Consider the following 27,592-nt stretch of genomic DNA (forward strand, 5'->3'; position numbering starts at 1 on the left):
GTTTTGTACACTCAGTTTATATTGGCACACTCCATTTACCAAAAGCATTGCCAAATAAACCGTGCTGTCACCTGCTTTTGCGGTAATCCTTGAGGTGGTACCACGCACCAGAACATCTAAAAGGGAGTGTGGTTCATACCGAACCACTCCCTTCAGATGACGTGGAGGCAGGCACTCTATATCACGATTTCAATGGTAGAGTTGAAGCGCTTGGGGCAAAAGAGCTAGATGTATTACTGAAAGACCAAAATCACTCTTGCAACGAACTGTCAAAATGAAGACCAGAATTGACGTGTTTCACAATAACTAAGCATAAAACATATGGTTAACGATTTTTTTTTAAATTCTCCATGAAAGTTACTCTTTCATTCTCTTAAAGGGTAGACTACAGAGATCAATAACCCAACCTATCCATCTGTAGATGAATTTCGGTGGATATGATGTAATGACATTGTTTATTTCCATGTCCTTGCTATAACCGAGTCTATTTAAAAGGTGCACTCCCACTTGCAATACAGTTTGTTCGTTTGAATATCCTCATGTCATATAATTATCCATGGGTTTTAGAATAGGCTACATAGCCGGGATAAAGGGATTATTCTGGGGTGTTTTTTTTTCTTCTAAACCATAGTAAGGTCAGTTATTATCAACCGTGCCCTCTACCCCACAGACCTATGCTCTCACTCGTCCGCTGTGAGGGACCGCTCTCATTGGTTCCCTTCCCACTACCCAGCATGCTAGTCGGTGCGCACTGATCCGCTGCTACTGGAGGTAATATGGCGGCCATCAGCAAATACCTGACAGCTAAAAACTCTTCGATAGCCGGTGGAGTCCTACTCGTTTTATACATCCTGAAGCAAAGAAGAAGAGGGGGCAAGTCAAACGGGTATGTTGCTGAAGAAAGTATCATCGAATCTCCGTTGTACTTTAATTGTGCGTAGCTAGACTGCCAGGGGTTCTTGTGTCACACAACTTGTGGCCAGCAAGCCAAGAAACACTGTCCCGTTTGACGGGTGTAAAGTCTGAAAGTCAGTGAGATATTGCAGTTGTATAATATCGCAGTTATCAATAAGAAACAGGGGTTGATGACTGTGCATATCGCATGTTGTAGCAGTAAGTATGTGTTATTATATCTCTGTCAATGTTAATCTCCATTCTCATTAGCAAACAATAGAGGTCTTTAAACCCCGGTGCAGCGGGATAGTCGCAATGATGTGTATTAATCAAATCAAATCAAATTTTATTTGTCACATGCTTAAGAACCCTGGATTGCTAGTGTTTTGTAATTTTAATGATACTTTGATGCCACCGGCAGCCATCTTGGTACTCCTCAGAAGGAGCAGTCCTTCCAACTAGCTGTCTTAGATCAGAATTAGACATTTATCCATCTTTCTCACACGTCAAATTTCTAAGTTTTTAAGGTTAAGTTTAGGCATTAACTCAGCATTTGTAAAGTTAGGGTTATGTTTGGGCGTTAACTCTGAAATCTTAAGGTTAGGCATTAACTCTGAATGGTTAAGGTTTGGGATAGGCTTAAAACAAATATCTCAAAAACAACTTGCTATCGCTGGTTGCAACCTTTGGAATCAGAAGCAGAGGCAGATGCTTACGCCCAGCCCAGCTCCGCCCTGTCCACAACGCCCCGTCCTGTCCACAACGCCCCGTCCTGTCCACAACGCCCCGTCCAGTCCACAACGCCCCGTCCTGTCCACAACGCCCCGTCCAGTCCACAACGCCCCGTCCAGTCCACAACGCCCCGTCCAGTCCACAACGCCCCGTCCTGTCCACAACGCCCCGTCCTGTCCACAACACCCCGTCCTGTCCACAACGCCCCGTCCTGTCCACAACGCCCCGTCCTGTCCACAACGCCCCGTCCTGTCCACAACGCCCCGTCCAGTCCACAACGCCCTAGCAAAACTGAAACCTTGTTGAAGGTAACAGAGCTCACTGTTGCCCCTAGTGGCCGGTTTCCACAATCTCCAGACGTCCTCAGACTTGGATGGACATCAAATACTGACTTGTATGACGGGTGACCGGGCTGGTCCTCCATAGGAATAAATGGAATTCTACAGTATTTCAATAAAATGTTTTAAAGACAAAATTACGTGTATTTAAGTGTCTTTGTTGTAGTGGGGACAGTAACATAGTATAAAAAAAAAGTACTTTGAGGAATATGTTTTTATATATTTTTTTAAATGTTCAGTTCACATAATATAACTTTAAGTATGCAATAAGGTGTCTGTAATAGAATATACTTGTCAAAAACGAATGTAGACATTAATAAATGCATTTCTATAATTTCCAGAATGTTTTTTACAATGGAGGATGAGTACCAAAATGGCTGTGTGGTGGTTTCAAAACAGCGCCCCAGTCAGTCAACTAGGCTTAATATATATCATTGGCTAATCAGGGCTAATATTGCAACAATGTTACAAAGACATCACTGTCAGTTTTCAAAAATGATACAATGTTGCTTATTAGCAGCTTGCTGCCCCTTGATGGAATTTTGAAAGGTCCTTGGACTGTTTAAGAATAGCCAATTAAATTTGAAGTTAAATGCTGTGTCAAGACTCCACGTGACCTCTTTCCATTTAACCTACACACCCATACACTTGATTTATGATGATAATGATCAAACTAAATCAATGTTGCCTTCGTACTGTGTTCATTGATGATGTTGCAGGTGTCTACTTGAAACATTGTATCTGACTGTGCCATATAAACTTTACAGTGAAAAAAGAGGCTCAGAACTGGTGTTGAGCAATGAAGTAAGTATACAAGCATACGCATCAACAAATGTATAAAATGTCCAACTACATGCCACATTTGTCCCCTGACACCTGCATTGTCTCTATTTGTGCAGGACAAAGCGGCCAAGAAAGACCGGGCGGCGGTGGACTATGTCTTCTTCCTCAGAATCAGCAAGATCATCCGGATCATGGTGCCTCGATGGTTCTGCAAAGAGGTGGGCGTTGTGGTTGGGTTATTGTTGTCACAGACAATATTGTCACATATTGAGCAAAAACAAGATCAGAGTAGTTCCCAATGGCATTTTATAAGTCCATTATTATGTAGTGTGAATAATATTATTAAAAGGGAAGTTCCCCCATTATTTCTTTTTTTTTTTTTTTTTTTTAAACATGTGGCCTTATATTTTCACTCTTTCTGTGCTTGTAGTTGATCCCCCAAACAGTGTTTTGATATTTTTGGTTTGTTACATCAAATTGGTTGTTACATTTTGCTGAGTAATCACTTGCCATTGACAATGCATTATGAAAATGTGTCTAAGCATGTTATAAAACGCTCAAAGACACTCCAAACCAACTCATATTACATCAGAATCTCATTCAGGATAATGTCTCTGCACAAAATGTTTTTTTTTTGTTTTTTTCCCACTGTGCCATAAATCCATGTTTGAATGATGTGTTTTACAACAACAACCAAAATATGGAAATATGGATTTATGGGACAGTGGATTTAGTTTTTTAACAATTGAGCGCAGAGACATTATCCAGAATGAGATTCTGATTTGATATGAGTTGGTTTGAAGTGTTTTGGAGCGCTTTATAACATGCTTAGACACATTTTCATAATCCATTGTAGTCAATGACGTGAAGAGTCTCTGTAACGAAACAAAATATATATAAACTTAGGCATGCTGCAAGGAGGCATGAGGACTGCAGATGTGGCCAGGGCAATAAATTGCAATGTCCGTACTGTGAGACGCTTAAGACAGCGCTACAGGGAGACAGGACGGACAGCTGATCGTCCTCACAGTGGCAGACTGTGTAACAACACCTGCACAGGATCGGTACATCCCAACATCACACCTGCGGGACAGGTACAGGATGGCAACAACAACTGCCCGAGTTACACCAGGAATGCACAATCACTCCATTAGTGCTCATACTGTCCGCAATAGGCTGAGAGAGGCTGGACTGAGGGCTTTTAGGCCTGTTGTAAGGCAGGTCCTCACCAGACATCACTGGCAACAACGGCGCCTATGGACACAAACCCACCGTCGCTGGACCAGACAGGACTGGCAAAAAGTGCTCTTCACTGACGAGTCGCGGTTTTGTCTCACCAGAGGTGATGGTCGGATTCGCGTTTATCGTCGAAGGAATGAGCGTTACACCGAGGCCTGTACTCTGGAGCGGGATCGATTTGGAGGTGGAGGGTCCATCATGGTCTGGGGCGGTGTGTCACAGCATCATCAGACTGAGCCTGTTGCATTGCAGGCAATCTCAACGCTGTGCGTTACAGGGAAGACATCCTCCTCCCTCATGTGGTACCCTTCCTGCAGCCTCATCCTGACATGACCCTCCAGCATGACAATGCCACCAGCCATACTGCTCGTTCTGTGTGGGATTTCCTGCAAGACAGGAATGTCAGTGTTCTGCCATGGCCAGCGAAGAGCCCGGATCTCAATCCCATTGAGCACGTCTGGGACCTGTTGGATCGGAGGGTGAGGGCTAGGGCCATTCCCCCCCAGAAATGTCTGGGAACTTGCAGGTGCCTTGGTGGAAGAGTGGGGTAACATCTCACAGCAAGAACTGGCAAATCTGGTGCAGTCCATGAGGAGGAGATGCACTGCAGTACTTAATGCAGCTGGTGGCCACACCAGATACTGACTGTTACTTTTGATTTTGACCCCCCGCCCTTTTGTTCAGGGACACATTATTCAATTTCTGTTAGTCACATGTCTGTGGAACTTGTTCAGTTTGTCTCAGTTGAATCTTGTTATGTTCATACAAATATTTACACATGTTAAGTTTGCTGAAAATAAACGCAGTTGACAGTGAGAGGAAGTTTTATTTTTTTGCTGAGTTTATATATTTTAAACGGTTTGGGGGATCAAGTACAAGCACCGAAAGAGTGAAAAATAAGGCCACATGTAAAAATGGGTGAACTTCCTAGGCCGATAAGTTGTGTTCTGTAGGGCCACATGATAAGCATTGAACCTTGAAGTAAGTAGTCTCTGTGGTAATCGGCGATGGCCTTGTCTTGCACAGATAGATCCATGCTCCTTCATTGCGTCACTTTTACGCCACAACTTATCTCTTACTCTGTGCACGTGTCCCTCAACAGACAGTCATTAAGTGTGATCATTAACAAAGGTTGTTCTAGCTGACATGTTCTACAATATTGCCTTTAGCTTGTGTGTTCTAGAACAGCACCTAAGAAGGCCAAACATAGACCTGGCATACTGACCAGTTTGTTTGATAAGCCAAGGTCTGTTGGGTGTATCAGAGTTTATCCTCTACTGAATGAACTCTAAAATGACAAAGACCTGTTGTTAGTTAAGGACAGGTCTATTCTACCAGTCATGTTGTTAGTTAAGGACAGGTCTATTCTACCAGTCATGTTGTTAGTTAAGGACAGGTCTATTCTACCAGTCATGTTGTTAGTTAAGGACAGGTCTATTCTACCAGTCATGTTGTTAGTTAAGGACAGGTCTATTCTACCAGTCATGTTGTTAGTTAAGGACAGGACTATTCTACCAGTCATGTTGTTAGTTAAGGACAGGTCTATTCTACCAGTCATGTTGTTAGTTAAGGACAGGTCTATTCTACCAGTCATGTTGTTAGTTAAGGACAGGTCTATTCTACCAGTCATGTTGTTAGTTAAGGACAGGTCTATTCTACCAGTCATGTTGTTAGTTAAGGACAGGTATATTCTACCAGTCATGTTGTTAGTTAAGGACAGGTCTATTCTACCAGTCATGTTGTTAGTTAAGGACAGGTCTATTCTACCAGTCATGTTGTTAGTTAAGGACAGGTCTATTCTATATTTGAACTTCCCTGTATTAATCATTCATCTAGTTTGCTCAAATGATTTACAATAGAACTTGACGTTGATTTGCTTAAGAACTGTCCATTGCATTGTTTAATCTGTGTATTTCATTGTATGGATTTGCTCATCTGGTGTTGTCTGTTCCCTACCTGTCCTGCACCACTTCTCTATTCCCTCCATTGTTGTCACAGACAGGATACCTTCTCCTCATAGCTGCTATGCTGGTGGCCAGGACATACTGTGATGTATGGATGATCCAGAACGGAACAATGATTGAAAGGTCAGAATCACTGAGATATAATACAGTGTTCTAATTCTATGGTTAGAATCACTGCGATTAGAATACAGTGTTCTAATTCTATGGTTAGAATCACTGCGATTAGAATACAGTGTTCTAATTCTATGGTTAGAATCACTGCGATTAGAATACAGTGTTCTAATTCTATGGTTAGAATCACTGCGATTAGAATACAGTGTTCTAATTCTATGGTTAGAATCACTGCGATTAGAATACAGTGTTCTAATTCTATGGTTAGAATCACTGCGATTAGAATACAGTGTTCTGATTCTATGGTTAGAATCACTGCGATTAGAATACAGTGTTCTAATTCTATGGTTAGAATCACTGCGATTAGAATACAGTGTTCTAATTCTATGGTTAGAATCACTGCGATTAGAATACAGTGTTCTAATTCTATGGTTAGAATCACTGCGATTAGAATACAGTGTTCTAATTCTATGGTTAGAATCACTGCGATTAGAATACAGTGTTCTAATTCTATGGTTAGAATCACTGCGATTAGAATACAGTGTTCTAATTCTATGGTTAGAACACTGACTTGCCATGTGAGTTGTGATTCTTCACTATAGCTAGATGACCAGTGAGTTTGGTGGTGGTGTTGAAGGCGGTTAAAATATTATGGGCCGGTTCCCCATACACAGATTCAGCCTAATACTGGACTAAGACGCATGTTCAATGGAGATAATCATTTTTAAAGTGCTCTTTAGTCCAGGACGAGGCTTATTCTGGCTCTGGGAAACCAGCCCCATATCATATGTATTTTCCTGCGCAGGAACTGATTGCTGTCTTTCAATCTCCCACAGTGGTATCATTAGCAGAGATATCAATCTGTTCAAGAAGCACTTTTATTCCTACATTGCTGTCATACCTGGGGTAACTCTCCTCCACGTGGGGTTTTTTCACAGAACTCAAACCTATAAAACCAATAACTTGTTTTTAATGTTTCTGATCGTTTAACATGGTACATGACTAGGCTCTTCAGGTCATAACACTTACCCACTATGGCTAATTGTGATTGGTTATTCCAATGCCAATGAATCTACTACAGTATAATCAGAAATCTCTCGTGTCAGAGCTCCTCTGCTTCCATACATCTCATGGTCAATACAGCAACACACTAGCTAGGCTGTAAAGGGGAATGATCAAAGTCCTCTATCTAAATGTGTTTGGTTGTTACTTTCTTCCTACTGTCCATGACTGCTAGCCTGGTCACCTGCTATGGATGTGCTTGAGTTGGTGGTTTTTCCTTTCCAATTACTATGACCGTCATGGCAGGGGAATTGGCTGAAGCATAAACAGATCTGACTGAGGCTAGAACCTAGTCACTGCCATTACAGGTGAAATTCATTCATCTGCCAATATCTTGTCCATCTGTGTGTTCCGTTCACTGACCAAGTTGCTTCGTTCTTGTGCATGTTTTGGTTTGCAGTGCAATTATCGGTCGCTCCAACACAGACTTCAAGAACTACTTGTTCAACTTTTGCAAAGTCATGCCACTTGTAAGTGTGTTTTTGGTATTTCATTGCATCCAATATTGACTCGATTATAGATGTCCGTTGATCTATTTGACTCTGATATATTTTTTTGTACCTTTTTATTTAATATATATATATATATATATATGATATAAATGTCATATGACAGTAGTTGGTTAGTTGTACAGCGAAGACTCCAGTAGACTTCCTAATTTCTCTTTTGGTGTAAATTCTCAGAGGAGACCTGATATTATTAACATGATAATATTATTATTAATCTCCCTCTATACTGTAGCTTATCACTTCCCAATATAATGTAGCAATAACTACATCTCACCTACTGCACTGGCTACTGCACTGTCTACTGCACTGGCTACTGCACTGGCTACTGCACTGTCTACTGCACTGTCTACTGCACTGGCTACTGCACTGTCTACTGCACTGTCTACTGCCTACTGCACTGTCTACTGCACTGGCTACTGCACTGGCTACTGCACTGTCTACTGCACAATAGCCATTTACAACATTAACAATGTCTACACTGTATTTCTGATCAATTTGATCTTATTTTAAATGGACAAAAAAAATGCTTTTCTTTCGAAAACAAGGACATTTCTAAGTGACCCCAAACTTTTGAACGGTAGTGTACATTCTGTAAAAATGTATCTTATCGTCTAGACAACTGGTATTTAATTTGCTCTGCATGCTTAGTATTCAACCGTCCCTCTGCCCATGGATTGAACACATCCAGATTTCATCACATGCGTACTGTGTTTGGAGAGTAGGCTAAGCAGTAGGTTGTGTTTTGATTTAAGAGCTGATAGTAAAGTGCACGTTTTGTGACTGACAGATTGCATTGGTGAATAACTTCCTGAAGCTGGGTCTGAATGAGCTGAAGCTGAGGTTCAGAGTTCGGCTAACCAAACACCTCTACGACGAGTACCTCAAGTAAGCACTGTCTACTTTCTACTCCACTGTCTACTTTCTACTCCACTGTCTAAGCTCTACTGCACTGTCTACTGCACTGTCTACTGCACTGTCTACTGCACTGTCTACTGCACTGTCTACTGCACTGTCTACTGCACTGTCTACTGCACTGTCTACTGCACTGCCTACTGCACTGTCTACTGCACTGTCTACTGCACTGTCTACTGCACTGCCTACTGCACTGTCTACTGCACTGCCTACTGCACTGTCTACTGCACTGTCTACTGCACTGCCTACTGCACTGTCTACTGCACTGTCTACTGCACTGCCTACTGCACTGTCTACTGCACTGTCTACTGCACTGCCTACTGCACTGTCTACTGCACTGTCTACTGCACTGTCTACTGCACTGTCTACTGCACTGCCTACTGCACTGTCTACTGCACTGTCTACTGCACTGCCTACTGCACTGTCTACTGCACTGTCTACTGCACTGCCTACTGCACTGTCTACTGCACTGTCTACTGCACTGCCTACTGCACTGTCTACTGCACTGTCTACTGCACTGCCTACTGCACTGTCTACTGCACTGTCTACTGCACTGTCTACTGTCTACTGCACTGCCTACTGCACTGTCTACTGCACTGTCTACTGCACTGTCTACTGCACTGTCTACTGCACTGTCTACTGTCTACTGTCTACTGCACTGTCTACTGCACTGTCTACTGCACTGTCTACTGCACTGCCTACTGCACTGTCTACTGCACTGTCTACTGCACTGCCTACTGCACTGTCTACTGCACTGTCTACTGCACTGCCTACTGCACTGTCTACTGCACTGTCTACTGCACTGTCTACTGCACTGTCTACTGCACTGCCTACTGCACTGTCTACTGCACTGCCTACTGCACTGCCTACCGTCTAATGTACCGTCTACTGCCTCTCTTCTCATAACCTTCATGTCAGGCTTTTTCATGTACATTCTAATAGTCAATCTACTGTACATTCCAATAGTCAATCTACTGTACATTCCAATAGTCAATATACTGTACATTCCAATAGTCAATATACTGTACATTCCAATAGTCAATATACTGTACATTCCAATAGTCAATATACTGTACATTCCAATAGTCAATATACTGTATGTTTAATTGTCAATATTATGTGCATTCCAATAGTCATCTACTGTACACTGAATAGTCAATCTACTGTACACTAAATAGTCAATCTACTGTACACTGAATAGTCAATCTACTCTACATTCCAATAGTCAATCTACTCTACATTCCAATAGTCTATCTACTCTACATTCCAATAGTCTATCTACTGTACATTCCAATAGTCAATCTACTCTACATTCCAATAGTCAATCTACTGTACACTGAATAGTCAATCTACTGTACACTGAATAGTCAATCTACTGTACACTGAATAGTCAATCTATTGTACACTGAATAGTCAATCTATTGTACACTGAATAGTCAATCTACTGTACACTGAATAGTCAATCTACTGTACACTGAATAGTCAATCTACTGTACATTGAATAGTCAATCTACTGTACACTGAATAGTTAATCTACTGTACATTCCAATAGTCAATCTACTGTACACTGAATAGTCAATCAACTGTACACTGAATAGTCAATCTACTGTACACTGAATAGTCAATCTACTGTACACTGAATAGTCAATCTACTCTACATTCCAATAGTCAATCTACTGTACATTCCAATAGTCAATCTACCAATAGTCAATCTACTCTGCATTCCAATAGTCAATCTACCAATAGTCAATCTACTCTACATTCCAATAGTCAATCTACTCTACATTCCAATAGTCAATCTACTCTACATTCCAATAGTCAATCTACTCTACATTCCAATAGTCTATCTACTGTACATTCCAATAGTCAATCTACTCTACATTCCAATAGTCAATCTACTGTACACTGAATAGTCAATCTACTGTACACTGAATAGTCAATCTACTGTACACTGAATAGTCAATCTACTGTACACTGAATAGTCAATCTATTGTACACTGAATAGTCAATCTATTGTACACTGAATAGTCAATCTATTGTACACTGAATAGTCAATCTATTGTACACTGAATAGTCAATCTACTGTACACTGAATAGTCAATCTACTGTACATTCCAATAGTCAATCTACTGTACACTGAATAGTCAATCTACTGTACACTGAATAGTCAATCTACTGTACACTGAATAGTCAATCTACTGTACACTGAATTGTCAATCTACTGTACACTGAATAGTCAATCTACTGTACATTCCAATAGTCAATCTACTGTACATTCCAATAGTCAATCTACCAATAGTCAATCTACTCTGCATTCCAATAGTCAATCTAACAATAGTCAATCTACTCTACATTCCAATAGTCAATCTACTCTACATTCCAATAGTCAATCTACTCTACATTCCAATAGTCTATCTACTGTACATTCCAATAGTCAATCTACTCTACATTCCAATAGTCAATCTACTGTACACTGAATAGTCAATCTACTGTACACTGAATAGTCAATCTACTGTACACTGAATAGTCAATCTACTGTACACTGAATAGTCAATCTATTGTACACTGAATAGTCAATCTATTGTACACTGAATAGTCAATCCATTGTACACTGAATAGTCAATCTACTGTACACTGAATAGTCAATCTACTGTACACTGAATAGTCAATCTATTGTACACTGAATAGTCAATCTACTGTACACTGAATAGTCAATCTATTGTACACTGAATAGTCAATCTACTGTACACTGAATAGTCAATCTACTCTACATTCCAATAGTCAATCTACTCTACATTCCAATAGTCTATCTACTGTACATTCCAATAGTCTATCTACTCTACATTCCAATAGTCAATCTACTGTACACTGAATAGTCAATCTACTGTACACTAAATAGTCAATCTACTCTACATTCCAATAGTCAATCTACTGTACACTGAATAGTCAATCTACTGTACACTGAATAGTCAATCTACTGTACACTGAATAGTCAATCTACTGTACACCGAATAGTCAATCTACTGTACACTAAATAGTCAATCTACTCTACATTCCAATAGTCAATCTACTCTACATTCCAATAGTCAATCTACTGTACATTCCAATAGTCAATCTACTCTACATTCCAATAGTCAATCTACTCTACATTCCAATAGTCAATCTACTCTGCATTCCAATAGTCAATCTACTCTACATTCCAATAGTCAATCTACTGTACATTCCAATAGTCAATCTACTCTGCATTCCAATAGTCAATCTACTGTACATTCCAATAGTCAAACTACTCTACATTCCAATAGTCAATCTACTCTACATTCCAATAGTCAATCTACTGTACATTCCAATAGTCAATCTACTCTACATTCCAATAGTCAATCTACTGTACATTCCAATAGTCGATCTACTGTACATTCCAATAGTCAATCTACTCTGCATTCCAATAGTCAATCTACTCTACATTCCAATAGTCAATCTACTCTACATTCCAATAGTCAATCTACTGTACATTCCAATAGTCAATCTACTCTGCATTCCAATAGTCAATCTACTGTACATTCCAATAGTCAAACTACTCTACATTCCAATAGTCAATCTACTCTACATTCCAATAGTCAATCTACTGTACATTCCAATAGTCAATCTACTCTACATTCCAATAGTCAATCTACTGTACATTCCAATAGTCGATCTACTGTACATTCCAATAGTCAATCTACTCTGCATTCCAATAGTCAATCTACTCTACATTCCAATAGTCAATCTACTCTACATTCCAATAGTCAATCTACTCTACATTCCAATAGTCAATCTACCAATAGTCAATCTACTCTGCATTCCAATAGTCAATCTACTCTACATTCCAATAGTCAATCTACTGTACATTCCAATAGTCAATCTACTCTGCATTCCAATAGTCAATCTACTCTACATTCCAATAGTCAATCTACTCTACATTCCAGTAGTCAATCTACTGTACATTCCAATAGTCAATCTACTGTACATTCCAATAGTCAATCTACTCTACATTCCAATAGTCTATCTACTCTACATTCCAATAGTCTATCTACTCTACATTCCAATAGTCTATCTACTCTACATTCCAATAGTCAATCTACTGTACACTGAATAGTCAATCTACTGTACACTGAATAGTCAATCTACTGTACACTGAATAGTCAATCTACTGTACACTGAATAGTCAATCTACTGTACACTGAATAGTCAATCTACTGTACACTGAATAGTCAATCTACTGTACACTGAATAGTCAATCTACTCTACATTCCAATAGTCAATCTACTCTACATTCCAATAGTCAATCTACTCTACATTCCAATAGTCAATCTACTCTACATTCCAATAGTCTATCTACTGTACATTCCAATAGTCAATCTACTCTACATTCCAATAGTCAATCTACTATACACTGAATAGTCAATCTACTGTACACTGAATAGTCAATCTACTGTACACTGAATAGTCAATCCACTGTACACTGAATAGTCAATCTACTGTACACTGAATAGTCAATCTACTGTACACTGAATAGTCAATCTACTCTGCATTCCAATAGTCAATCTACTCTACATTCCAATAGTCAATCTACTGTACATTCCAATAGTCAATCTACTCTGCATTCCAATAGTCAATCTACTGTACATTCCAATAGTCAAACTACTCTACATTCCAATAGTCAATCTACTCTACATTCCAATAGTCAATTTACTGTACATTCCAATAGTCAATCTACTCTACATTTCAATAGTCAATCTACTGTACATTCCAATAGTCGATCTACTGTACATTCCAATAGTCAATCTACTCTGCATTCCAATAGTCAATCTACTCTACATTCCAATAGTCAATCTACTCTACATTCCAATAGTCAATCTACTCTACATTCCAATAGTCAATCTACCAATAGTCAATCTACTCTGCATTCCAATAGTCAATCTACTCTACATTCCAATAGTCAATCTACTGTACATTCCAATAGTCAATCTACTCTGCATTCCAATAGTCAATCTACTGTACATTCCAATAGTCAAACTACTCTACATTCCAATAGTCAATCTACTCTACATTCCAATAGTCAATCTACTGTACATTCCAATAGTCAATCTACTCTACATTCCAATAGTCAATCTACTGTACATTCCAATAGTCGATCTACTGTACATTCCAATAGTCAATCTACTCTGCATTCCAATAGTCAATCTACTCTACATTCCAATAGTCAATCTACTCTACATTCCAATAGTCAATCTACTCTACATTCCAATAGTCAATCTACCAATAGTCAATCTACTCTGCATTCCAATAGTCAATCTACTCTACATTCCAATAGTCAATCTACTGTACATTCCAATAGTCAATCTACTCTGCATTCCAATAGTCAATCTACTCTACATTCCAATAGTCAATCTACTCTACATTCCAATAGTCAATCTACTGTACATTCCAATAGTCAATCTACTGTACATTCCAATAGTCAATCTACTCTACATTCCAATAGTCAATCTACTCTACATTCCAATAGTCTATCTACTCTACATTCCAATAGTCAATCTACTGTACACTGAATAGTCAATCTACTGTACACTGAATAGTCAATCTACTGTACACTGAATAGTCAATCTACTGTACACTGAATAGTCAATCTACTGTACACTGAATAGTCAATCTACTGTACACTGAATAGTCAATCTACTGTACACTGAATAGTCGATCTACTCTACATTCCAATAGTCAATCTACTCTACATTCCAATAGTCAATCTACTCTACATTCCAATAGTCAATCTACTCTACATTCCAATAGTCAATCTACTCTACATTCCAATAGTCTATCTACTGTACATTCCAATAGTCAATCTACTCTACATTCCAATAGTCAATCTACTATACACTGAATAGTCAATCTACTGTACACTGAATAGTCAATCTACTGTACACTGAATAGTCAATCCACTGTACACTGAATAGTCAATCTACTGTACACTGAATAGTCAATCTACTGTACACTGAATAGTCAATCTACTCTGCATTCCAATAGTCAATCTACTCTACATTCCAATAGTCAATCTACTGTACATTCCAATAGTCAATCTACTCTGCATTCCAATAGTCAATCTACTGTACATTCCAATAGTCAAACTACTCTACATTCCAATAGTCAATCTACTCTACATTCCAATAGTCAATCTACTGTACATTCCAATAGTCAATCTACTGTACATTCCAATAGTCAATCTACTGTACATTCCAATAGTCGATCTACTGTACATTCCAATAGTCAATCTACTCTGCATTCCAATAGTCAATCTACTCTACATTCCAATAGTCAATCTACTCTACATTCCAATAGTCAATCTACTCTACATTCCAATAGTCAATCTACCAATAGTCAATCTACTCTGCATTCCAATAGTCAATCTACTCTACATTCCAATAGTCAATCTACTGTACATTCCAATAGTCAATCTACTCTGCATTCCAATAGTCAATCTACTGTACATTCCAATAGTCAAACTACTCTACATTCCAATAGTCAATCTACTCTACATTCCAATAGTCAATCTACTGTACATTCCAATAGTCAATCTACTCTACATTCCAATAGTCAATCTACTCTACATTCCAATAGTCTATCTACTGTACATTCCAATAGTCAATCTACTCTACATTCCAATAGTCAATCTACTATACACTGAATAGTCAATCTACTGTACACTGAATAGTCAATCTACTGTACACTGAATAGTCAATCCACTGTACACTGAATAGTCAATCTACTGTACACTGAATAGTCAATCTACTGTACACTGAATAGTCAATCTACTCTGCATTCCAATAGTCAATCTACTCTACATTCCAATAGTCAATCTACTGTACATTCCAATAGTCAATCTACTCTGCATTCCAATAGTCAATCTACTCTACATTCCAATAGTCAATCTACTGTACATTCCAATAGTCAATCTACTGTACATTCCAATAGTCAATCTACTGTACATTCCAATAGTCGATCTACTGTACATTCCAATAGTCAATCTACTCTGCATTCCAATAGTCAATCTACTCTACATTCCAATAGTCAATCTACTCTACATTCCAATAGTCAATCTACTCTACATTCCAATAGTCAATCTACCAATAGTCAATCTACTCTGCATTCCAATAGTCAATCTACTCTACATTCCAATAGTCAATCTACTGTACATTCCAATAGTCAATCTACTCTGCATTCCAATAGTCAATCTACTGTACATTCCAATAGTCAAACTACTCTACATTCCAATAGTCAATCTACTCTACATTCCAATAGTCAATCTACTGTACATTCCAATAGTCAATCTACTCTACATTCCAATAGTCAATCTACTGTACATTCCAATAGTCGATCTACTGTACATTCCAATAGTCAATCTACTCTGCATTCCAATAGTCAATCTACTCTACATTCCAATAGTCAATCTACTCTACATTCCAATAGTCAATCTACTCTACATTCCAATAGTCAATCTACCAATAGTCAATCTACTCTGCATTCCAATAGTCAATCTACTCTACATTCCAATAGTCAATCTACTGTACATTCCAATAGTCAATCTACTCTGCATTCCAATAGTCAATCTACTCTACATTCCAATAGTCAATCTACTCTACATTCCAATAGTCAATCTACTGTACATTCCAATAGTCAATCTACTGTACATTCCAATAGTCAATCTACTCTACATTCCAATAGTCAATCTACTCTACATTCCAATAGTCTATCTACTCTACATTCCAATAGTCAATCTACTGTACACTGAATAGTCAATCTACTGTACACTGAATAGTCAATCTACTGTACACTGAATAGTCAATCTACTGTACACTGAATAGTCAATCTACTGTACACTGAATAGTCAATCTACTCTACATTCCAATAGTCAATCTACTCTACATTCCAATAGTCAATCTACTCTACATTCCAATAGTCAATCTACTCTACATTCCAATAGTCTATCTACTGTACATTCCAATAGTCAATCTACTCTACATTCCAATAGTCAATCTACTATACACTGAATAGTCAATCTACTGTACACTGAATAGTCAATCCACTGTACACTGAATAGTCAATCTACTGTACACTGAATAGTCAATCTACTGTACACTGAATAGTCAATCTACTCTACATTCCAATAGTCAATCTACTCTACATTCCAATAGTCAATCTACTGTACATTCCAATAGTCAATCTACTCTACATTCCAATAGTCAATCTACTGTACATTCCAATAGTCAATCTACTCTACATTCCAATAGTCAATCTACTCTACATTCCAATAGTCAATCTACTCTACATTCCAATAGTCAATCTACTCTGCATTCCAATAGTCAATCTACTCTACATTCCAATAGTCAATCTACTCTACATTCCAATAGTCAATCTACTCTACATTCCAATAGTCAATCTACTCTACATTCCAATAGTCAATCTACTGTACATTCCAATAGTCAATCTACTGTACATTCCAATAGTCAATCTACTGTACATTCCAATAGTCAATCTACTGTACATTCCAATAGTCAATCTACTCTGCATTCCAATAGTCAATCTACTGTCTGTAAATAAAGTCACTCAACATGTGTGTCATCCCCAGAGGATACACGTACTATAAAATGGGCAACCTGGATAACCGCATCGCTAACGCCGACCAGCTGCTGACTCAGGACGTGGAGAGGTTCTGTAACAGCGTGGTGGACCTCTACTCCAATCTCAGCAAGGTACAGTAGAGCGCTCCTAAACCGTCGTGTTTACTGCTGTTTAAGACCAAAGTATACCTTCTCGTCTATACCTTCTTGTGTGTGTGTGGTTCCAAGGTGTCCGGTACCAATTTGTATAGTTGTTGTAGTACACCTTAGTCTAACATTAACTTTATGTGTAAATGATACTATTGCTGAAAGCTGCTATTCACCAGGTAGGCCTACATAGTGTCAAATGTAAACAATGTACTGCATATCCCCTTTAGCCTCTCTTGGACATTGGACTGTACATCTTCAAGCTGACGTCTGCCATCGGTGCCCAGGTGAATATAAACTCAGATTCCCAGAAGCAACCAATGGATTCCATTCAAGTTTTAGAATGTACTGAAATACAAATATATTTCAAGTATAGAATGTACTGGCATTAACTTGGATGGGATGTCACCGTTTCCCCTCAGGGCCCAGCGAGTATGATGGCCTACCTGCTGATCTCAGGCCTGTTCCTGACCAGACTGCGGAGGCCCATCGGTAAGATGACGGTGACCGAGCAGCGGTACGAGGGAGAGTACCGATACGTCAACTCACGACTCATCACCAACAGGTAAAGACTCACGACTCATCACCAACAGGTAAAGACTCACGACTCATCACCAACAGGTAAAGACTCACGACTCATCACCAACAGGTGAAGGCCTGGATCTGACTTTATCATGGGTTGGCAATACAGTGCTTTTTTTATTTGAAGGAAAACTTGTTAAATCACCTCTGTCATAGAGTGAGTTCTTAAAAAAAAAAAAAAGAGAACTAAATGATGTTAAACATGTAATGTTTTGTCTCAGTGAGGAGATTGCCTTCTACAACGGGAACATGAGAGAGAAACAGACGATTCACTCAACATTTAAGAAACTGGTAAGTACCGTTTAGTCGTGTGTGTCAGTCCGAGGTATATTAAAGATCTCCATGTTCACTTCCATCTCAACGGACAAACTGCTGATTGGGAGTTTAAAAGTGTTTTAATAATGCTGTGATACCTTCTGTCTTCTCAGGTCGACCATTTGCACAAGTTCATCTTCTTCCGCTTCTCCATGGGCTTCGTGGACAGCCTGATCGCCAAGTGTAAGATCTAATGTTTTAACCCTACACATTAATATGATGATATATGATGATGTCCTCAGTTACGTAGCCAGAGATCTGATGCCAGAGAGCGGTCTGGAAATGGCAGTTGGTTTCTGAACTTCTCCAACTTGCCGCTGTCCAGCCGCCACATTTTATAGTTGATTGGCCAGGCGACAAAATTAATATTGTTCAATGCATGATCTCCATGCTAACCCAGGTCTCGGGTCTCTTCCTCCCTCAGACATAGCCACTGTGGTGGGCTACCTGGTGGTGAGTCGGCCCTTCCTCAACCTGGCCGACCCCCGCCACATGAACAGCAGCCAACCTGAGCTGTTGGAAGACTACTACCAGAGTGGCAGGATGCTGCTGAGAATGTCCCAGGCTCTGGGAAGGATCGTACTGGCTGGGCGAGAGATGACCAGGCTCTCTGGGTGAGACTTCACTCTTCCCAAAACACTCCGATCACGTATTCAATTGAATTGATTCAATTCCATTATAATTCTAAAGTAGTAGCCTACTCCAGCCAGAGACCATCCCGTGAATCCCATCTTGCCGTGACTTCACTTTGCTCTGCCGTCAGTGCTCTCCATGCTTTCTCTCCCTAGTGCTTTGGGTAGGAGGTCTTCTGAGCTAGGCCGGTCTCCCTTCTTCTCTTAGGTTCACCATGCGTATCACTGAGCTCATAAAGGTCCTGAAGGAACTGAACTCTGGGAAGTACGAGCGCACCATGGTGTCTCATCAGGACAAGGAATCAGAAGCTGTAGAAAGAGTCCCGCTGGTCCCGGGCAGCGGACGGATCATCAACGTAGACCACATCATCAAGTATGTGTGACAAAGCCTCAGTGCATTTCTGTACATAATATTGGCTGCATAAAATCTCCTTTAAATATGTTTACCTCACCGAAGTTGTCCACGGCCAATAGGTTTCCTGAGGTCTGAGGATGAATGGTCAGTAAGAATGTCTTGGTGTTGCAGGTTTGAACACACACCACTAGCAACACCCAATGGAGATGTCCTGATCAAGGACCTGAGCTTTGAAGTAGGCATCACTTTCTTTCCTTTAATATCTTTTATTTAACTTTTTCTTTATCCTGGTTACTCTCACTGAGAACATCAATTTAGCTAGATAAACCTGTGTGTTATCAGATCGTTAAGGCTACCATGAATGTGGAGTCCCTCTCTAATGAATGTGTTATCAGATCGTTAAAGCTACCATGACTGTGGAGTCCCTCTCTAATTAATGTGTTATCAGATCGTTAAAGCTACCATGACTGTGGAGTCCCTCTCTAATTAATGTGTTATCAGATCGTTAAAGCTACCATGACTGTGGAGTCCCTCTCTAATGAATGTGTTATCAGATCGTTAAAGCTACCATGACTGTGGAGTCCCTCTCTAATGAATGTGTTATCAGATCGTTAAAGCTACCATGACTGTGGAGTCCCTCTCTAATGAATGTGTTATCAGATCGTTAAAGCTACCATGACTGTGGAGTCCCTCTCTAATGAATGTGTTATCAGATCGTTAAAGCTACCATGACTGTGGAGTCCCTCTCTAATGAATGTGTGCAACTAGTTTAGTCATTCAGTCAGTTTGACATAAAGTACATTCGTATTTTAAAGTCGGGACTGTTCAAACCACTTTGATTTTAATGAGTGATATTGAAGCATTGTTGACGTTCGAAAGGGCCACGTTGGATGTTACAATGTTATTCTCTCTCTCGCTCTTTCTTTCTTTCTTTCTTTTCTTTATTTCTTTGTCTTTCTTTCTGTCTTTCTTTCTTTCTTCCCCCCCCCCCCCCCCCCCCCCTCTCCAGGTGAGGTCTGGTACCAACGTGTTAGTGTGTGGGCCCAATGGCTGTGGCAAGAGTTCACTCTTCAGAGTACTGGGAGAGGTGAAGAATGTTCCGTTTTATGTTACATTTATATTGATATGACTGTGCCTGTGGGAATGAAAGTACTGCAACAAAGTCAAAAATTTTGGTTGAAGTAACTTAACAGAGTAGGCCCTCGAGGTAACGTCATGTGTCTCTCCATAGCTATGGCCCCTGTTTGGAGGACAGCTGACCAAGCCTGAGAGAGGGAAGCTCTTCTACGTTCCTCAGGTAACTAAATGGACACCTTTGAGTATTTTATATTACCAATTAGGGATGTAACGTATTCGTACCGAACCGTTCGGTACGGAACCTCAGTTTGGTCCGCACTGTAAACCCGAATGCATTGTAGGCCTATGCCTCTTGAGTAAAACGTAGCTGAAAAAAAACATTTCAAGCTTTTCCGTTTAAACAACTACACCATATGTGCACATTATCAAAATTCTAATCTTTAATTGGCACATTTCAAACTGCCCTTTTGTGAGGCGCAGCCGGGAAGTAGTTCCGTACGATGGCGAGTGGTGGGGTCGATAAACCAGAATTGGAGGATCCTCCATCTTCGTTTTTTAAATGTCCAGTTTAGAAACATTTTGGCTTCCCAGATTACAACGGCGATGGACAGAATTGTGGATGAAATAGCCACGCTCAACAAGAATAGCCTATGCAGCCGCCAACAACCACAAATATGTTGACACATTTACGCAGACATCATCCCAGTATACCGGAGCGAGACGGAAACACAAAGAAACAACTACAACACAACATCGTCTCCCCTCTGCGTTCAGGCAGCCCTTGGCAGCTAATTCTGACCGGGCCAAAGAAATTCCAAGAGCGATAGCGGTAGGCTAGGTTTATATTTCTTTGGTTTTTATAGCCGTGGAAAGGCGCCCATTTTCAGTGGTTGAGAATACGGGGTTTCAGCACCTCGTGCAAGAGCTCGAGCCATGTTGTACTCCTGAGTGGCACAGTGGTCTAAGGCACTGCATCGCAGTGCTAACTGTGCCACTAGAGATCCTGGTTCGAATCCAGGCTCTGTCGCAGCCGGCCGCGACCGGGAGACTCATGGGCGGCGCACAATTGGCCCAGCGTCGTCCAGGGTAGGGGAGGGAATGGCCGGCAGGGATGTAGCTCAGTTGATAGAGCATGGCGTTTGCAACGCCAGGGTTGTGGGTTCGATTCCCACGGGGGGCCAGTATAAAGAAATATGTATTCACTAACTGTAAGTCGCTCTGGATAAGAGCGTCTGCTAAATGACGTAAATGTAAATGTAACCGCTCTATATAAGCAGGCCAAAGCCAAAATGTTCAATGAATTGGCCCAATGCATCCCGTGTTGCGCTTACTTAACAGTGACAGCCCGTCACATTACCCCAGACTGGGAGATGTACCGCGCTACAGACACGCCCCCCATTATGAGAGTCACATCTGGCACTGAAGGAGGCAGTGTCATGGTGCGTTCATAACCACGATAGAAGTGGGAATTTACCACATGCGACTGGGAAAAATCCACTTGAACGGCCCTCCAACTGGTAATTACTAGTGGGAAACTGACTATGATCAAGATAATGCACTTCTCCCACATGGTGACCTCTGACATCACCTACTAAGGAAATGGCCTTTATAACAGCTTTTTCGGCAGTTAAATGCAACAACACAATATTTATAAAAAGCAATCTATTCATATGTTTTTTTAACTCTATAATTAGTTTACAAGCATGGTAGCCGTACTTTTAGTTTATGGTGACACAGCTTGTTGGCCATTAGCCAATCGGTGTTTCTCAACGTGTTCAAATCACATGAATGCATCCAACTGGTATTTACGACTTCACAACTGGTCAATTCCCACATGGTTGCAAACGCAGCATCAGAGTGTGAACTTGAGAAGCCCAACAAATGAAACCTGTCAAAACAGACGATGCAAGGAACATTGTGAACGCCGAACATCGTGAATGGCATTTAATTTTCCCGCTGTACCGAAGCCGAACCGTGAACCCAAAAACGCAATACGTGCCGAACTGTGGGTTTGGTGAACCGTTACACCCCATTACATGTTCTATTCCATGTTTTGGCTAATTGGCAGCCATATCGGCTCTACTGTAAGTCTGTTACATCTCATTGTAGAGACCCTCCATGACCCCTGACCTCTTCCATCTTATTGTACAAGACCCTACATGACCTTTTGACCTATTGAATCCTATTGTAGCGACCGTACATGACCCTTGGCACGCTGAGGGATCAGGTGATCTACCCCGACACCTATGAGGAGCAGAAGAGGAAAGGCATCACTGACCAGGTGCTGAAGGAGTACCTGGACAACGTCCAGCTGGGTCACATCCTGGACAGAGAGGGGACCTGGGACACCGTGCAGGACTGGATGGACGTCCTCAGTGGAGGAGAGAAGCAGAGGATGGCGGTAAGAGAGGAATACTTCTTCCTGAATGGAATATTTTTCTTTTTGTTTGTTTTTTTACAATCAAAATGGTTTCTCATACCTCATTGGAGATACATTTTCCATCCATTAGTTCACACACTCATATCATCACGTTATCACAGAGTGAAACCCATACTGGCCTTCTAAATAGTAGGCATTTAGGGTATATGAAAATGGAACGTTTTATAGTATGTGAAATTTCAAAAATGTAGTATGCTTTAAATGTCAGGATGAGCCTAGTATATGTTGCTAATTAGACTAAACTAACTAGTATGTAGTACTGAGTATGTACACTGAACAAAAATATAAACGCAGCATGTAAAGTGTTGGTCCCATGATTCATGAGCTGAAATTAAAGATCCCAGAGATTTTCCATACGCACAAAAAGCGTATTTTTCATAATTGTTTGGCACAGATTTGTTTACTTCCCTGTTAGTAAGCACTTCTCCTTTGCCAAGATAATCAATCCACCTGACAGGTGTGGCATATCAAGAAGCTAATTAAATCACACAGGTGCGCCTTGTGCTGGGGACAATAAAAGGCCAATCTAAAATGTGCAGTTTTGTCACATACACAATTCCACAGATGTCTCAAGTTTTCAGGGAGCGTGAATTTGGCATGCTGACTGCAAGAATGTCCACCAGAGCTGTTGCCAGAGAATGTAATGTTCATTTCTCTACCATAAGCTGCCTCCAATGTTGTTTTAGAGAATTTGGCAGTAGATCCAACTGGCCTCAACCGCAGACCACGTGTATAGCGTCGTGTGGGCGAGTGGTTTGCTGATGTCAACGTTGTGAACAGAGTGCCCCATGGTGGCGGTGGGGTTATGGTATGGGCAGGCATAAGCTACGGACAACGAACACAATTGCATTTTATCGATGGCAATTTGAATGCACAGAAATAAATACCGTGATGAGATCCTGAGGCCCATTTATTTTTAATTTTTTTTGCGGGGGGTATCAGTAGGTAAGACCGATTTGGGACACAGCCATTGACTTTGTTTGGTCTGCTTCATGTGTGTCTGTAGATGGCCCGGTTGTTCTACCACAAGCCTCAGTTTGCCATCCTGGATGAGTGCACCAGTGCTGTGAGTGTTGATGTGGAGGACTTCATCTACAGCCACTGCAGAACGGTACGGACACCACTCCAACCTTTTAGCCTGGACTCTTAGCACGTACTGCTATATGGTACATTCGGAAAGTATTCAGACCCCTTCCCATTTTCCACATTTTGTTATGTTACAGCCTTATTCTAAAATGGATGTTTTGTTAAATTACCCTCATCAATCTACACACAATACCCCATAATGACAAATCAAATACAGGTTTTTAGAATTTTTAGCAAATGTATTAAAAATAAAAAACTGAAATACCTTATTTACATAAGTATTCAGACCCTTTGCTATGTGACTCAAAATTGAGCTCCGGTGCATCCTGTTTCCATGGATCATCCTTGAGATGTTTCTACAACTTGATTGGAGTCCACCTGTGGTAAATTCAATTGATTGGACATGATTGGGAAAGGCACACACCTGTCTATATAAGGTCCCACAGTTGACAGTGCATGTCAGAGCAAAAACCAAGTCATGAGGTCGAAGGAATTCTCCGTAGAGCTCCGAGACAGGATTGGGTCAAGGCACAGATCTGGGGAAGGGTACCAAAAAATGTCTGCAGCATTGAAGGTCCCCAAGAACACAGTGGCCTCCATCATTCTTAAATGGAGGAAGTTTGGAACCACCAATATTCTTCCTAAATCTGGCCACCTAGCCAAACTGAGCAATCAGGGGAGAAGGGCCTTGGTCAGGGAGGTGACCAAGAACCCGATGGTCACTCTGACAGAGCTCCAGAGTTCCTCTGTGGAGATGGGAGAACCTTCCAGAAGGACAACCATCTCTGCAGCACTCCACCAATCAGGCCTTTATGGTAGAGTGGCCAGACGGAAGCCACTCCTCAGTAAAAGGCACATGACAGCCCGCTTGGAGTTTGCCAAAAGGCACCTAAAGACTCTCAGACCATGAGAAACAAGATGTGTTTCAGCGGCAGTGATTGGGAGACTAGTCAGGATCGAGGGAAAGATGAACAGAGCAAAGTGCAGAAAGATCCTTGATGAAAACCTGCTCCAGAGCGCTCAGGACCTCAGACTGGGGTGAAGGTTCACCTTCCAACAGGACAACGACCCTAAGCACACAGCCAAGACAGCGCAGGAGTGGCTTTGTGACAAGTCTCTGAATGTCCTTGAGTGGCCCAGACAGAGCCTGGACTTGAACCCAATCGAACATCTCTGGAGAGACCTGAAAATAGCTGTGCAGCAACGCTCCCCATCCAACCTGACAGAGCTTGAGAGGATCTGCAGAGAAGAATGGGAAAAACTCCCCAAATACAGGTGTGTCAAGCTTGTAGCATCAGACCCGAGAAGACTCAAGGCTGTAATCTCTGCTAAAGGTGCTTCAACAAAGTACTGAGTAAAGGGTCTGAATACTTATATAAATGTAATATTTCTGTTTTTATTTTCTATAAATTTGCAAACATTTCAAAAACCTGTTTTTGATTTGTTATTATGGGATATTGTGTGTAGATTTATGAGGGGGGAATAAACAGTTTTATCAATTTTAGAAAAGGCTGTAACGTTACAAAATGTGGAAAAAGTCAAGGGGTCTGAATACTTTCCGAATGCACTGTATGTCTGAGTGCTTACTTCTAAGTCCATCTTTTATAAATCTCCAGTTTAATAAATAATAATACACGCTACATACAAGTTAAGTCTTCAGCATGGTTCATCTAGTTCTTTTGGTGTGTAGCTCCATATGTGTTCTCTGACTGGTTTGTTTCTATAGGTTGGCATCAGTCTGTTCACTGTCTCTCACAGAAAGTCTCTGTGGAAACACCATGAGGTAAGATCGCAACCTTTTCTGGAAACACTGGGACGTGGGAATGTGTGGCTACTGATGTGTCAATGTACTGTTGGGAATGCTCTGGGAGATTATTGTGGGAAACTCTTTCTGGCAGTTTCAAAATATGTATATTTTGTTTAATTTATGTCATGTAAACAAGGGTTTATTCAAGTTCCCCTGGTGTGCCATGCACGATGTACAGAATGTCCGTTTGGGAAAAAACACAGTGTTGCACATGATTAATAATTCAAGAAGTTTGGATGGCTGAAATGAGACTATTTTTTGTTTTTTGTAATTTTCTCCAGTACTACCTTCACATGGACGGGAGAGGTAACTACGACTTCAAACCCATCACCGAGGAGACCATCGAGTTTGGCTCCTAGACGAACACGCGCACCATCATTTGTCCTAGAGGAAGGTGTCCACTAATTCTGCACTTAAAACAAGTTTTGAACTAAACCTAGACTATTGTTTTTAATCAATTGTAACCTCCTTTTTTGTTTGTATTCATTTGACAAAGCCGTATTTAAAAGATCTTGTTAGTCTGATCAAGAAAGCATTTGTCCACGGTGATTGTATATAACTTGTCATGTATGGTCCAAACTCATGCAGATTAATGGGCTAATCCAATCCAGATGAATTATGTTTGTTATACAACTGTGAACTGAATCATGTTTCGTAACAATTAAGATTACTCTTATCTGATGAATTAACACAGGGAGATGGAGCCTAGGTGATGGTTTTGTGGTCCTTTAGATAAGTCACTGAGGGCAGGTAACAGTATAATCGGTATCTTGTCTTTTTCTAAGGTACATGTATAATATGCAAATTAAGCTGCTAGTTTCCTCTATTGTGGTGAAGTCCTTCCATGTGCTTTCCTAGCCTGGTCCCTGATCTGTTTGTACTGTCTGGGACCAGGCTAGTCTATCAAGGCCTTTCATTTCCTGGTCCCTGATCTGTTTGTACTGTCTGGGACCAGGCTAGTCTATCAAGGCCTTTCCTAGCCTGGTCACTGATCTGTTTGTACTGTCTGGGACCAGGCTAGTCTATCAAGGCCTTTCATTTCCTGGTCCCTGATCTGTTTGTACTGTCTGGGACCAGGCTAGTCTATCAAGGCCTTTCCTAGCCTGGTCCCTGATCTGTTTGTACTGTCTGGGACCAGGCTAGTCTATCAAGGCCTTTCATTTCCTGGTCCCTGATCTGTTTGTACTGTCTGGGACCAGGCTAGTCTATCAAGGCCTTTCCTAGCCTGGTCCCTGATCTGTTTGTACTGTCTGGGACCAGGCTAGTCTATCAAGGCCTTTCATTTCCTGGTCCCTGATCTTTGTACTGTCTAGGACCAGGCTAGTCTATCAAGGCCTTTCATTTCCTGGTCCCTGATCTTTGTACTGTCTAGGACCAGGCTAGTCTATCAAGGCCTTTCATTTCCTGGTCCCTGATCTGTTTGTACTGTCTAGGACCAGGCTAGTCTATCAAGGCCTTTCCTAGCCTGGTCCCTGATCTGTTTGTACTGTCTGGGACCAGGCTAGTCTATCAAGGCCTTTCATTTCCTGGTCCCTGATCTGTTTGTACTGTCTAGGACCAGGCTAGTCTATCAAGGCCTTTCATTTCCTGGTCCCTGATCTGTTTGTACTGTCTGGGACCAGGCTAGTCTATCAAGGCCTTTCATTTCCTGGTCACTGATCTGTTTGTACTGTTGCTCTTCCTCGGATCAGGATGGTGCAGTGTAATAGACCCCAGAAGGCTTATTTCTTTACCACAGCAGTAACTACTACCCAACAGTTGCCTCTTATCAGTGTAATATACTGACTGTAACAATATTGTTCGTCCATTTTAGAAATGAACTGTAAAGAAACAGGCTCTGTAAAACTCATAGTTATATAGGCGAGGGACTGTAATATAGTGACTTGACTCTTTAAGTGCATGTGCCTGCAATAAAACTGTACGAACAATGCATTTTCATTAAAACAGAGACTGGACTGG

General features: G+C 40.8%; 1 protein-coding gene across 5 annotated transcripts; it reads left to right on the forward strand.

The window, feature by feature from the left end:
- The first annotated feature begins 722 nt into the window (after positions 1–722).
- On the forward strand, positions 723–27,588 carry LOC311121239 (ATP-binding cassette sub-family D member 3-like). Of its 5 annotated transcripts, none has more exons than XR_014612246.1 (21): positions 723–886; positions 2,732–2,768; positions 2,864–2,965; positions 5,985–6,073; positions 7,524–7,593; positions 8,420–8,517; positions 17,201–17,324; positions 17,570–17,626; positions 17,762–17,904; positions 18,143–18,212; positions 18,350–18,419; positions 18,661–18,850; positions 19,077–19,241; positions 19,395–19,458; positions 20,233–20,310; positions 20,455–20,520; positions 22,492–22,701; positions 23,747–23,851; positions 25,553–25,609; positions 25,915–26,907; positions 26,953–27,588. XR_014612246.1 is itself a non-coding variant. In XM_084195754.1 (20 exons), exons 1-20 carry the CDS (start codon positions 777–779, stop codon positions 25,990–25,992), a joined length of 1,983 nt encoding a protein of 660 aa, XP_084051880.1. In that variant the 5' UTR covers positions 723–776; the 3' UTR covers positions 25,993–27,588. The 5 variants fall into 5 exon arrangements, 1 of the variants encoding a protein (XP_084051880.1); XR_014612247.1 differs by having other exon boundaries at positions 25,915–26,846; positions 26,894–27,588; XR_014612248.1 differs by having other exon boundaries at positions 25,915–26,724; positions 26,772–27,588.
- The last annotated feature ends 4 nt before the right edge of the window (positions 27,589–27,592 follow it).

The sequence above is a fragment of the Coregonus lavaretus genome (genome assembly GCF_964263955.1).
Source record: "Coregonus lavaretus genome assembly, contig: HAP1_SCAFFOLD_337, whole genome shotgun sequence".
Lineage (NCBI taxonomy): Eukaryota > Metazoa > Chordata > Actinopteri > Salmoniformes > Salmonidae > Coregonus > Coregonus lavaretus.

Excerpts from the sequence above, each read along its gene's own strand:
- LOC311121239 (XM_084195754.1), top strand. The coding sequence starts at position 777 with ATGGCGGCCATCAGCAAATACCTGACAGCTAAAAACTCTTCGATAGCC. Across the intron at positions 8,518-17,200 it reads CTCTACGACGAGTACCTCAA|AGGATACACGTACTATAAAA; the intron begins GTAAGCACTGTC and ends TGTCATCCCCAG. Across the intron at positions 20,311-20,454 it reads TCTTCAGAGTACTGGGAGAG|CTATGGCCCCTGTTTGGAGG; the intron begins GTGAAGAATGTT and ends GTCTCTCCATAG.